We start from the raw sequence: 13,442 nt of genomic DNA on the forward strand, positions 1-13,442 counted from the left end.
GCCAAGTGTTCCAAACCATCACCACTTTTAAGCTCGGTATCCTATAGGATGGGTTGAGAATAGTAGATCATTCTCTATGCATGCATGCTCGAAGCTGGTATCCGAAACTTCCCATTGATCATTCTTCGCAATCTTACACACATCTCACACTAAGGCAAGGTCTGTACTGTACCATATTCAAGATATATAAAACAGGCATACCAAGAGGTGTTTGCTACGTAAAATCTATATACTCTTTCAGACACTTGCTGTCTGGGTCCAAGACAACCTTCGAGGTTACTCTAACTCCTTCTATGGTGTAGAGTACCATTGTCTGGAGGATGATGGCTACGCGTGACGGAAGTATAACTAGACTAGGGATACCTTGGACGAGCCGCTCTCGACGTCAATTTCACAGAACCATGGATCAGACAAGATTTCCGCAGGCGAAGGTCTCTTCGCGGGATCATATTGCAAAATCCATCGAATGAGCGCCTTGACTTCGTGGGCTTCCTTCTCATCAAGATCTGGGCTAGCCTGATCGAATAACTCCTCCATGGACGTCTGCTCCATTATAAGAGGTTCCTGCCCCGGAGCGACTCCTCCAAGTTGACAGTTAAAGAGCTTCCTCTCGGGCGTAAAGTAGAGCGATGAGGCATTCCAATGCCTGAAGAGCTCGTCGGGGAGGGCGCCGAGCCGGGCGGTGAGGGAGAGAAGATGATCGTCATCTTCAAAGTCTGACCCCGGTATACAGAATAGTGGCTGTCCGGTGATAAGCTCAAAGACAAGGCAGCCGAAACTCCAGACATCAAGCGTATTGTCAACGGTTCCGGTAAGAATCAACTCGGGAGCTCGAAGACCGAGTGGAGTAACGGGCTTTGCTGGCGGGTCGGTGAAGAAATATGCTGTTCGGGATAGACAGATATGAGTATAAAATGTTGGTCAAGAAAAAGAAACAAATAATCGAAACAGGAGGGACTGACCGCCGCCCATATCGGATAATTTGACCTTGAAACCTTCGCCATAGTAGGTAAAGGGCACTAGGGGTTGCCCAACGCAAAGATATCGAGGGGCCCATTTATCTTCTTTACCGTCTACTCTCTGTACCGGGGGTGAGATCGACTCGGCTTGTACATCTTCTTCCTGCCGCAGCAGGTCCTCAGGCGTTGAGTTGATATCGTCAAGAGTAAAAAGTATGTTGCACGGTTGGAAGTCTCCATGGGCGATACCGTTTTCGTGGAGAAATGCAAGAGCCTGCAATGATTGCTTGAGGATGCTCTTTGCAATCCGAAGCGGATAGCGGATCTTCATTCCTTGCATGCGAGGTTTAAATTGCGGCAGCTCCTCAACCATAGTATTCACACTCGGACCCATCGGCTCAAATACTAGGCATCTGTGGACACCATTGGGGCCGCGGTGTTCGAACTCACCTAGCAGTCGTGTGATATGCCGGGCCCCTACTACCGGAGCGACTTCGGTGATGTGACGTAAGATTCGTAGCTCGGTTGTCGATCCCGAGATATCCGACACAAGAATCTTCAGGGCGACATATCCACTGTTTCTTACCGGAAATAAGTAACGATAATCTACACACTGCAAAAGAGGAGCTTACTTCAGGTCACGGGCCAGCCACACGGTTGAGTAGGAGCCCTCGCCCAGCTTCCGGATGACCTTGTACTGGCCGTTCTTGAAGATGTCGCCGAGAACGACGGGATGATAACCACCTGGGCGGTAATCCTCCACCCACTCACATGGCAATGTAATAGGTTCGAATCTCCATTCATTATCTCTTAAGGCCCTCGATGGCGGAGTGGGAGGTGGCGAGGTACTCATGGGATGCGACATGGATGCGTTGTCTGAAAGTTGCCAAAGGGGTGTAGCGCTTACCAATCATCGATTAGTAATACATATTCCATAACTAAACAATAGTAGTTATGTACATAATTACCGACTGGACAGGTGAGAGTTATATCGGCTAGCTTAAATATCGGGAAAAATAGCTCGATAACATTAAACACTTTTACTTTTGAATCTATAAATCAAGGATTTCCTGCCCGTTGCTCCGGGGCGTGGGAAGGAGAATACTAAAACAAGAAATAATCATTGAGATATAAATAGATAGGCAAAGTCGTATCGAGCCGACGATCGCAGCGATTTAGGGCTAAGCCTCAGGGTCTCGTTGGTCCCCACTGTGGGCACTTGGAACGTGGACTCCGCAGCACATTGGTCGATTTCATCATGATCCCTGAAAGACCCTTGTCCCTCAGTCCCCAGGTTTCAGAAGGTCTCATGTACCCAGCCAATGCCAATCCTAGTACTCCGTACTAGGGAGTCAAGAATCATCCTAGGCCTTTGTTTGAGTACTGCGATGGGTGCCCATGTGTCACTCAAACCTGTGCGTATAATTAATGCCCGCTGGCCAACACCGGCCGGGGGATGGAACAACGTGGACAATAGACATCGGAGTGGGGTTTGTAATTTCTCCTTCTCTCATGGTATTTTTTCCAGATACTCCGTGTAATTGGTCCACTTCGAGTAGGGATGCTTTCCCAGTGTATCAGAAATTACCTGAATGAGTGACAGCCGGTCTCACGAGTCAGGCAATTAATTGTATTGGTCCCTTTCCAATTCCAGACCGCGCAATGATCAGTGCCAGCCAAGACTTTCACAGGAATAAGCTTAGTAAACTCACGCGACTTATTCCTTGAACCGGATAGACTGGTCTAAGGCGAAGAGGCAACCAAAGACCAACGACAGTCGGTGGGGCGAGAACAAACAAAGGATAAATATTTAAGTCGAAGTCCGCCTGCTGGATCCACTGTTCACAAATGGGCACCGCGAATAATTAAATGTTTTCCAAACTCCATTTTTTTGATCGCCTGCCGCCCATTTCCACAGGCTGACGGGGGGGCGTTTTTCCCTTCTTCCCTATCACGAACAAAATGGCCAACCTCGCTAGATTAATGAAGTTAATCAATCGTCCTTTATTGCAGGCTGCGGTGGTGGTTGTAATAATTCTCTTAATTTTCTTGGCGGTGCCGCACTCATCCTATACAGGAGCGAGCGCCAGCGCGTCCGGGGCCACCCGCCGCGATCTAGACGCAGTGAAAAATGAGACTCTTGGGGTACTCCTGTTGACGCGCAGCAATATGATCATGTCGATTGCTGATAATCCTGCACCAGTTCGAGAAGGTCTTCTTCATCAACATGCCGAACAGACCGGACAAGCGTGACTATATAACACTGGCATCCTCGATCCTACAGTTCCACCCAGAGCCAGTGAACGGGGTATTTGCAGACGACATTGACAAAAAGGCATACCCTTCAGTAAGTGCCACTTTCGCTCGGATGCCCGATAGAGTCGCTACTAAGGTCTTGCGATTTGCCTTAGAATTGGGATTATGACAAGCAACCAGGGGAGATGGGGGCCTGGCGGGCACATATGAATGTCATGCAAAGGTACGAAAAGATAGGCAGAATGGTGAAATCCTCTCTGATTCGCGCTGAACCGACTTGTGTACTCTAGAATAGTACAGGACCGGATCTCCACCGCATTCATCATGGAGGACGACGCGGACTGGGATGTGAACTTAAAGAAACAACTTCAACGATTTGCCTCCGCTTCGCAGTTACTGCAAGGTGATACTAGACCATCACATTCACCCTATGGGGACTCTTGGGACCTGCTGTGGATAGGACATTGTGGGGTAGCGTTCAAGTCTGGTCCCATTCATGTGACAACAGATGATATCACAGTCGTGCCTCTCCCGGAGCTACCACGATACTGGCACGGGTTTCCTGCGGGTGCTGACAATAACACTCGCCTGGTAGCAAGGTTACATGATGGAGTATGTAGCCTTGGATATGCAATTACCTATCGTGGAGCCCAAAAAATTCTTTCTGGGCTTTCCTTGACACCGACAGGTGATGGAGCTCCGTTCGACGTGGCCATGGGTCGGTTCTGTCAAAGCGGCTCGTTGAGATGTATTGCCCCCTTCCCATCATTAATCGGACTATGGAAGGCGGCGGGTCCAAAGGCAAGGGGGTCGGACATCCACAATGACGATGGTTGGGTCGATAAGGAGACCCCAGTTGGAACCATATACAGTGCCATGTACAATGCGGGTCACTTGTTGAACGGTGAACGCACAGTACATGCAGTATTGGAGGACACACCAGCTCGTGAACTTGATCCCACACAGTTGAAGTTACCGGAAGGGGTCTTGAAGACACTTGACAATACTGGTATACATGAGATTAGCAAAGGGAGTGTATGAGCACTATTCTTCCAGACTGGAATGTCAATATTGGGTTATACACCCGTGTCGTTGTTTCCTTTTCGCCCAGTGTACAATAAACCTCCACAACCCCAATACATCAGGTAAGCTATATGTGGTGTATTTGACACATGCATGATATCCCCTGATCTCGGACCAATCTAGGAAGTTCCCTTCCGGTCATTTTACTAGGCTAGGTTGAGAAACCAACGTCCAACCTGGCTGTTGCTTGGTCGTCCTCGCAGCGCTCTTATTTTCCTCAATCTATAACCTCTACATCAGCATTCATCGTCATCAAAATAACCATTCACCATGCGAGTAATAATCAAATAGCAAGTTGACGTGGCCCTGAACACCTATGGAAAGGCCACTAATGCCGTTGCGCTATATATATATGAACACAACTCGTCTTTGTCTATCGCGCTGACAACTACACTCGTCAGCCTACAATACCCTAGGAATACCCTGCTGACTCGACTGAAAATCCCATCTGGGTTCTGGGCGAGCAGCAATGAGTCCCATAGGTGGCAGCCCTAACTGCTTTTAATGTCCCTATGTAGCAAGAGAGTGTCATTAAAAGGAGTGTGGCTAATGTGAGAAACATATTCTGTACGCATTGATATCCTGTTCTCATCGTCTCCTTTCCACGTGGAACCTACTGGACCGAGAACCACGACAAAAGTTGAAGCATAGGTGCACAACATCTGAGTGACGCATTTTATCAAGACCGTGCAAACATACAGTTTCAGTCCTGAGACTCACCGATCTACTTCTGGATCAGCGCCGATACACTCGATAGATTTACTTCGAATTACCTCAACATAACCGAAAAGAAACGGACCATGGCAACGGCGACTTATAGAGCGACATCAAGTTCCGAACTGCCGTCAGCAACTTCATCAACATTCTCGTATGCTAGTGGCGCGCCATCTCTTCCTACTGAAACCTCGAAAGTATCGGCATCTGAATCTGGCCTCGTTCCGCCGCAAGGATCCCACTTGGCGTTGGTGTCGGCGTTGGACTACAAGTAGATTTCCTGCTCGGTGCCGTTACCTACCTCAAGTATCGCCAGTCTCAATTGAAAAAAAGTCAAACACTAACAGTACGTCCAGAGTCTGAGGCAATATCGCCAATGAGGCACTCACATCCGTCAACCCTGAAAGAGCTAGCTAGAAGCCAGGCTACGGAGTGGTGCCCGGAGCTACCTGACTGTCCACGCTAACCACCGTCGGACAAGAGATACATATGACTTATTTAACATGATCCATGGTTCCTGTATAGTATCTCATTACCATCATTAGAGCACCTAACGATAATTATTCAAACTAATCACTATGTAAGGTATTTAAACCTAAACAGCCATCCAACATGGGGGCTGAGTAGCGGCTAGTAGACCTGCTGTGAACGTCAAAAAGCTACCCAGTGATACCTTCATTTTGCAGTCTATCTTGCTGAATAGTCTGAAAAGATCACTGAACTTCTCAAAAGCGACACATTATTACTTCCCTGCGGCCTCGTCTGCAAATATAAGCAATAGGCGATCTTTACAATAACTACAGGGTCAACTGCCAACTTGCCATCTGCACACAGCAACAATTTCTGTATCAGATTCTGTCTGGACCTAGACAATACAGCGATAGGCGATACACATGTGATCTGACAGGTGTTAGTGTAAGACTCGAAATTTGAAAGATAGAGCATTGAAGATGACAGGGCGGTTGCGAGGATGCCATACACCAAGTCTTATGTATCATGTTATAACTTATGGCCGACGATATTCCGGGGAAGTAGCCGCAAAGGGTATCCCTCAAAAGGTTCATTTCGCCCGCTTTTGCGTGGGCCCAGATGAGTTCGAATATTCTTTCCACATCGCTTCGAATTTGGATGAAGTTCCTGGTCCGTCGAGATATCAACGAAGTAACGGTCCTCAGTCTGCCATCAAGCCTAGACTACCTGGCTTGACGTAGTGTCCAAGGAGAGATGACCTACGCTATTCAAGGTGTCGTCACAAGGTAGTCGATACGTAATACAATTTTGGAACAAGACAGACTAGGATGTATTGCTTCGTAGTTCCAAGATGATTCGGGCGTCTGATGGGATATGTCCAAGCAGTACGTAGCGGAGTTTATTGATGGGAGCGGTATCGCGTTCGTATACAACCTTCAGCTCGAGGGAGAGGGCGGCCTCCACTCTCTCGAAATCCGGGTCGAAACTCCAATGGGTCGCGGGAATACTTCAACGGAATGGCATCTGTTTTCTATGAGCCTCATTGGCTCGTTTGAGTGACTGACGTGCTGCTCGGTATTCTAGCACCTCCTCTTCATGATATTGCTCGGGTATGAACTTCGGTTTGGTCCATCCCGTGGCCAGGTAGGCTTGGGTCATTGAACCTGCCAGGTCCACCATAACCTCACCAGGCTTAGTGAGATACTGTACTAAACAACTCGAGGCGCGATCTTGCGAAGCGATGACACGGGAGAGCTTCATTAGACAGAACGACCTCGACATGAATAAGGTTCTGCGGATGCAATAGTGCTCTGCCCAATATAGATATACGGGGAATCATACTAGGTATGCCGCCCGCACAGGGCATCAGTTTATCTAAAGTGTTAGATGTCCGTTCTCGAATAGTGCGTTATCTTCGCTTAAGGTATACCCGATGAAAGGTTGTGTTTTCAGTCGGTAGAAAGATACTACGAGTCTAGTGCAATTTTTGCACAGGCAGACCTATGTATAACAAAAGAGCGAACAAGGAATATCACCCCTGTCATATTGTCCGAAGCCCCAAGGCAACCGACCAATTTTTTCGTTCAATTATCCATCTCCAGAGTAATCAGAAGAATGATAACAAGTTCACCAATGCGCCATATACCAGCACACACGACTATAAGGTGTAGAAAACAGGGCTTCCCAGGCGCTCAGTCCTCGTCAACCCAAATATGTGAGCTCGCCCAGAAGACCGAAGGTCCGTATGGGGCTCGCTGCTTTACCGGTCAGCTACACTAATTTCTAGGGCGGATGCAGATAGACTAAGTGCTACACAAGGAAGTATGGTTAGAATACGTCTCATTGAGATTATATGGCGAGCCTCGGGAAAACGCGGCCTATTTACGAAGCTAGTGTATCACGTACCAGTAACACAGGTTATCACTATGTGGGATCTAGGTCAGACAGGAACGCAGGAATATATCCATGCACGAACCTAGTAAAGTGAATGGTTCAACCACCAGGACCCGTAATTGAAAGACCAATAATAAATAGCAAAAGCGGACCTAGGTGCCCTAGCGTAATAGGGGAATCTCCACCCACCAGCGAGCGTCTCTAGGTCCGGGCCGAGTCTAGATGAGGTTATATCCCTGTTTACCCAAAAATAAGTCTCTAATACCAGAAAAGGGAAAACTGAGGGGAACCTTGTAAATAAGAACAGAAATAATTGACAATGTCACCTTGCACATGAGTGCTTCAAACCATTCTCTTATCCCCACCACCGCCGCATAACCCAATACATTCAAACCAGCCCTAAGTTCTAATCCTCCACCTTCAACCCTCAATGGCACTATCAGCAAAACGCTCACGATTCTTCTACCCAGGACGCCCAAGCTTAAGTCAATCCGAATCATCAACAGCCCAACCCGAAGACGCATCATCATCACCAGTACTCACCTCCATATCACCCACTACATCCTTGCAAGCCCCGAAACAATCATCTTCGGCAACCGAACAAGCAGCCGAGCTCCTCAAGATAACAAAGCATATCCGCACACAGCTCCAGGAAGCCCAACGTCTGCGACAGCTCAAAGCCTCGCTTTTAGATCCCGCCGAGAAGACCTGGATAAACTCCACGATCTCCGACATCACGGATGCAGCGCACGATATAGCCGTGCTCTTAGAGCCGATCCGCATAGAGCTAGAGATCGGCAATGGGAGGCTGAGTCTGCGGACACAATTGCGCTGGAAGTATCGGGATGGTCAGCGCACGATCAATAAAACTCAGCGGTTGCTGGCGTGTCATCGTAGCCTGATCGGAGTTTTGAGTTATCTCCGGCAGGTGGATCTTTCGTTGTCCACATCTGAGAGGACATATGAGCTTGATGCTGGGGTATCTTCGAGTGTTTCTCTTGAGGTTAGCGAGTTGGAGGTCATACCTACTGAGCCAGTTCAGGGCAAGATATTGGCTCCTAGTGGAAACAGATTGGAGTACCGTGTTCACAGGCCGATTGAAGAGATGGTCATGGTTTCCGGTGCCACGAAGCTGGAATCCGTGGTCAGTAAAGCCACCGAGAAGCGTACACTAGCCCCTGGTACTGTGGACTGCGAAATAGATGATTTATTGGCTTGGCGTCGGTCGAGAGGGTCCATTGCTGAGAGTAAGCGGTCTGTTGTTCACATAGCGCGTCAGTTTGACGGTGATGTCTAAGGTACAATCTATATATTTGACCTTCGATATTTCTGTTTCTCTCTTCATCTCTTTTTTCTTTTTTTTTTTTTTCTTCTCTGTGTGTGTATATAACCAGCTTTCTTTGCAGCGAATTATGGGTTGTACACCGTCACAGAATAACTAACGATCCTAGTTTACTCGAATCATTCCCAACAAATCGTCGCAAGATAAAATAGCTCATCACGAAATATCACGTATACAAATTTCAGACAGAATACAATACGCGTCAGCGAGTCTACCAATCCGTGAGGAAAATTCCTCTTAAATCCGAGCAACAGTTCTCTCCACCAACGTCTGAGGCGCCAACAACCGCTGACCCAACTCATCGGACACCTTCACCACCGCCGGAAGTACGACAGTCTGGCCTGGTGGGGTTGAACTTGTATCCCAGCGAAAGTCAAAGGTGCACGGTTGAGAGAACAGCCACGCTCCAAGATCAGACGCTGCTCTAAACACCCTGGTTAGGTGTGCAAACCGGTCTGAATCCGGGAACTGAGAGTCACTGTATGGTGCAAACGTCGAGGTGAAATCCTCGGCAAAAGACCTTATTGCATCTTCTGGAGGGTCAATAGGAATTGTTTCCTGGCCCGGACCTCCTGCCCTATGGAGATATGCCGTGAGCATTCGCCAAGCGAATATAGCACGGTCGTCACCTAAGAAACATAGTTAGCTACGCTAAATGGGATCCAAATGTAGAGTCGGACGAGGTCACATCTTACCGTTATCTGGCGTCAGTCGTGGACCTGACGCGTAAAGCACCGGAAGCAAGCACTCTGGTTCATTCCCGGGCTGAATGGCTTGCAGTAACTTTCGAACCAAGACATGGGTGAGCACGCTCCTTTTCGCCCTTGAGTTAGAGAGCATGGTGGTAAGCGGAGCGGGCAGGAAAGTGGAATCATAGTGTTCGATGCTATGGGTGACGTCTTGCGACAATTCGAGCTTAGTAAGTCTTGTAGAGTAATAGTTGTCGACATGAAGACTGGCCTGATCAAATAAAGTCTGGATGCGCGAAGACACAGTACCGTCATCTGCCGGTTGTGGGATATATGCGCTTAAGTTGAGATATTGTGCCCCGACAGGAACTGAATGAGATGCCTGTGTCCCGTTCGTGGACAGCAGTGATGACTGAATAGGGTGAGAGTAGGTCTGTTCCAGTCCTTTCGTGATGTCCGGGGATGTCACTAGGGTCCTCTCGGAGTGGGACTTGTTCTGTCTACCGCGACGAAAGAAAAGGAAAGCGCCCAGTAGCGTGAAGATAAAGGTCCCTAAGATAGACCCTACAATTGCGCCCGCAAGGCCCCCATCGCTTAGTCCACTGCTCGGATGCTGTATATCGGAAGTGCTTGAAGCGGTTGCAACACTACTAGACTCAGAACTCGAGGACGACTGCAGGGCTGACGTGGCAAAGAAGCTACTTGTAGCATCTGCGACGCTGCTGGATTCCGAGTTCGAGGTAGGATTGACAACAGATGACGAGGGAAGAGCGGCTTCGGAGTTTCCGGGTGTGTTTGCTAAGCTCGACGTAGGATTGGCACCAGGTGAGGAAGGAAGAGCGGTTTCAAGATTTGCAGCCTGGGGGGAAGAGGTTGTACTAGCCGAAGCCGTGGTTGGGGTTGCTACTTGTCGAGCCCATAGTATCTCATCCATCGCGGAATAAGCTGCTCGAAATCACAAGTCGGGGTTCTCAGAGTAGAATCTCGCTCACGCCCCGGTTCGCGACCGGATCTTTCGGTGTATTTAAGCGTCGGGCGAAGGGCCAAATCAGAGCACCAGCGCTAACAGTCGGGGTAAGGCCACGGCGAAGGTTGTTACCACTAGTAACATAGCGCTATGACGGATCCTTCTTGGGTATTTGGCGCCAGTGGACTTGGAGGGAATTCCCTATACCCTTGTCAGGGGAAGAAGTGGCGCACTCTCGGGTCGGGGGTAGGGAAACCATTCAAATTCAGAGCACGACCCACTTAAGGCCTTCACGAGAACATGATTTCTAAACCACTACCAGCACCGCCAGAAATTGGTATCTTTCCGAATTTTAAGAATGGGCGATAAAGAAGTTGTGGAAGGCTTTCCAGAGTGCTGGACGCCAGATATTGTGGTAGGAATAGATTTTGGGATGACCTATACAGGTACACACATACGGCCCTGATGTAACCCAGATACTCGAACTGACCCTCGCTCGATGGTCCACTACATAGGGGTCGCGTATTCCTGTGGCCCAGAATGGTTACCCCCAAAGACAATCCAGCGTTGGCCGGGAAGGCTCCCAGGAGAGCTCGCAAATAAAGTCCCTACCTCCATTGAGTATTCTACTGAATCAGGCAAAGTTCAAAATTGGGGATTCAAGTGCGATCCAGAAGTGAAGGGGTCAGATATCAAGGAGTTCTTCAAGCTACACCTTGCGCCTCAGCATCAAGATGAAACTCGGGGAGGCCCTACTCGACAGGAGGCCCAACGCTGGTTTCAGGACTACATCCTGTCCATATATCAACACGTAGTATCCCACTTCAATATTACCGTCCCACAATTTGGCTCGCGCCAAGTGGAATTTCTTTTTAGTGTGCCCACGACATGGAAAGATGTACGGATGGTTGAAGAAACACGGGCTATTCTTGAACGCGTCATTAACACAAAGACGCCGCGCCACCGCGCTGTTATAGGTCTCACCGAAGCAGAGGCAGCGGCCGTGTATGCCGGGAATGAACATTATATGGTACGTAACTATGGGTGACCTTATTATGTATTATTGATCGAAATTTAAAAGTCTTTTTGTAGGTAGATGATACCATTCTTGTCTGTGACGCAGGTGGAGGCACTACGGTTGGTTAGCCCATTAGCAGGAGTTCATGGCCGCATTCTAATATATGATTTAGGACGTGAATGTGCTAAAGCTTATTTCAACCCGGGGTGAGCCAACTAGACTGGAGCAATTGGGCCACGTTGAAGGTATGGCACGCCTAGACTATCGTGAATGTTTGAAGACCTCGAGTTAACAAGCCAATAGGACAACCGATTGGCTCTGTTTTTATTGATAGAAAAATCCACCACCTCATTTGCCAAAGGCTGGAAAAGGTCCGTGACCATTTAGAACTCTCGCCCAGTGATGCAGCATGGATCATGACTTCAGGACGTTTCCAACGGTTGAAATGCGCCTTTGGTACAGACGCTATATTAACGCCATGGTTGAAGCTCGACGTTCCAACTTTAGGAACTATACTGGACTTACCAGAAGCGGAGATCTACAATGGTCAAATGCATATTGCATGGTAACTTCTACTCTAGTTCATTACCAACGGGTGATTGGTATTAGCAGCTAATATATTTTTAGGGAAGAGATCAAGGATTGTTTTGATTTGATGGTTAATAAAATGTGTACTCTGCTGGACGGACATATCAAGAGAATGCACGCTAAGTATCCTGGAGACCAAATAGTATGTACGCCTCATCACTACTAATATTCAACTGCAAATAGCTTACGGCGAAATAGACGTACCTCGTTCTCTCAGGAGGTTTCGGAAGTTCCCCGTACATAAGGCAATGTTTGATAGACAGGTTCGGTAGTTCAGCCGAGTATAAGCACCCGAATGCGGAAGACATGCAAGTTCTTCTCGCAGATGAACCGTGAGTAAATCAGGCTGGCCTAGACATGTTAGCATACTGATGTTATCCTTCCTTTTGACAGGCAACTTGTAGTGGTCCATGGTCTCGTTCTAGATCGAATTCAGCGTATAAAACGTGGGGTAGTCACATTTGGGTCAAGATGTGCCCCTGTAAGTTACGGGATCATGTGCGACAAGCTCTATGACCCGAATAAACATGTTGGGGAACCAGTACGTTTGGATCCCCGAGATAACAACATGTTTGCCGTGGATCAGATTGACTGGTTGATAATTCAGGTAAGCAACTATCCTTTTGTATGCCAGGCGAACACTCCATATTTACTCAGACTTGATCACGATATAGGGCTCCCCAATCCCATACACCGGTATAACAAAAGAGTTTCAGCTCAAGGTAGACCCCGGCCGGGAGAATGACCACTGGAGGGTACAAATCGTCATGTCAACCTTACCCCCTGACATTCTACCATACAACATGAGAGAAAAGGGTGTCCAAAAAGTCTGCTGCCTCGATATTTCTGTGGATGCTGTCGATAAGAAGCTAAAGAATCGTCACTGGTACAGCATGAAGCCTGCATTTTGGCGAACGGTGTTCGAGGTAAAGGTTGTTGTTGGACCTGCCGACCTGTCTTTCCAGCTATGGTCCAAAGATAAGAGGATTCTAAGCGGTAAACACGAACCAATTGCTGTGAGCTGGATGCCTGCACAAGGATTAGAAGAATAGATGCTTGGATAGCATACTAGACGCATGTATAATCTATTCAGCCCAGCATGTTGAGGAAGGAATGCATGTAATGCAAATGTACAGTTACAGATATAGAACCAATTATTTCTCAGCGTACTACCAACAATGGTCCATTTGTCAAGTTTGCCAGCTCTAGTCACAACATACTGAGTTGCGTGAGATATAAAGTCTTTCTTAGTTGCAACCATTTCATGCTGAGTATGGTTCTGTATAAAGGTCTCCCATGTGTGAACTCCCCTATATTTACTTAGGCCAGTGATAGTAGTGCAGGAAACAGGAATTATAGAACCCTGTAGCATGAACCTGAGACTTTGAAGCCTAGATTATTGAATTGATACAGATTGACTCGGTAATCCTGTGACTAGGAATAAAGATATGTGCCAGGCCCG

The 13,442-nt window shown here is 47.9% G+C and overlaps 5 protein-coding genes across 5 annotated transcripts; 3 read left to right on the forward strand and 2 right to left on the reverse strand.

The window, feature by feature from the left end:
* Positions 1-325: 325 nt before the first annotated feature.
* BDV38DRAFT_203632 (serine/threonine-protein kinase) lies at positions 326-1,945 on the reverse strand. The gene is made up of 3 exons (XM_032052496.1): positions 1,592-1,945; positions 963-1,540; positions 326-884 (listed from the first exon to the last, which is right to left on the reverse strand). The coding sequence occupies exons 1-3, from the start codon at positions 1,822-1,824 to the stop codon at positions 349-351; spliced, it is 1,347 nt and encodes a 448-aa protein (XP_031917300.1). The 5' UTR covers positions 1,825-1,945; the 3' UTR covers positions 326-348.
* An 890-nt stretch (positions 1,946-2,835) lies between these two features.
* BDV38DRAFT_203651 (uncharacterized protein) lies at positions 2,836-4,514 on the forward strand. Its single transcript, XM_032052497.1, has 4 exons — positions 2,836-3,306; positions 3,371-3,438; positions 3,506-4,360; positions 4,422-4,514. The coding sequence occupies exons 1-3, from the start codon at positions 3,187-3,189 to the stop codon at positions 4,254-4,256; spliced, it is 939 nt and encodes a 312-aa protein (XP_031917301.1). The 5' UTR covers positions 2,836-3,186; the 3' UTR covers positions 4,257-4,360; positions 4,422-4,514.
* Positions 4,515-7,661: 3,147 nt separating this feature from the next.
* BDV38DRAFT_237618 (uncharacterized protein) lies at positions 7,662-8,748 on the forward strand. Its single transcript, XM_032053601.1, has one exon. The coding sequence runs from the start codon at positions 7,807-7,809 to the stop codon at positions 8,671-8,673; it is 867 nt and encodes a 288-aa protein (XP_031917302.1). The 5' UTR covers positions 7,662-7,806; the 3' UTR covers positions 8,674-8,748.
* Positions 8,725-10,394, reverse strand: BDV38DRAFT_237620 (uncharacterized protein). The gene is made up of 2 exons (XM_032053602.1): positions 9,414-10,394; positions 8,725-9,347 (listed from the first exon to the last, which is right to left on the reverse strand). Exons 1-2 carry the CDS (start codon positions 10,339-10,341, stop codon positions 8,956-8,958), a joined length of 1,320 nt encoding a protein of 439 aa, XP_031917303.1. The 5' UTR covers positions 10,342-10,394; the 3' UTR covers positions 8,725-8,955.
* A 298-nt stretch (positions 10,395-10,692) lies between these two features.
* On the forward strand, positions 10,693-13,194 carry BDV38DRAFT_237622 (Hsp70 family protein). The gene is made up of 9 exons (XM_032053603.1): positions 10,693-10,820; positions 10,890-11,404; positions 11,467-11,511; positions 11,565-11,637; positions 11,696-11,957; positions 12,020-12,122; positions 12,179-12,312; positions 12,374-12,587; positions 12,655-13,194. Exons 1-9 carry the CDS (start codon positions 10,733-10,735, stop codon positions 13,030-13,032), a joined length of 1,812 nt encoding a protein of 603 aa, XP_031917304.1. The 5' UTR covers positions 10,693-10,732; the 3' UTR covers positions 13,033-13,194.
* The last annotated feature ends 248 nt before the right edge of the window (positions 13,195-13,442 follow it).

This window comes from Aspergillus pseudotamarii, assembly GCF_009193445.1.
Source record: "Aspergillus pseudotamarii strain CBS 117625 unplaced genomic scaffold BDV38scaffold_8, whole genome shotgun sequence".
Taxonomy (NCBI): Eukaryota; Fungi; Ascomycota; class Eurotiomycetes; order Eurotiales; family Aspergillaceae; genus Aspergillus; species Aspergillus pseudotamarii.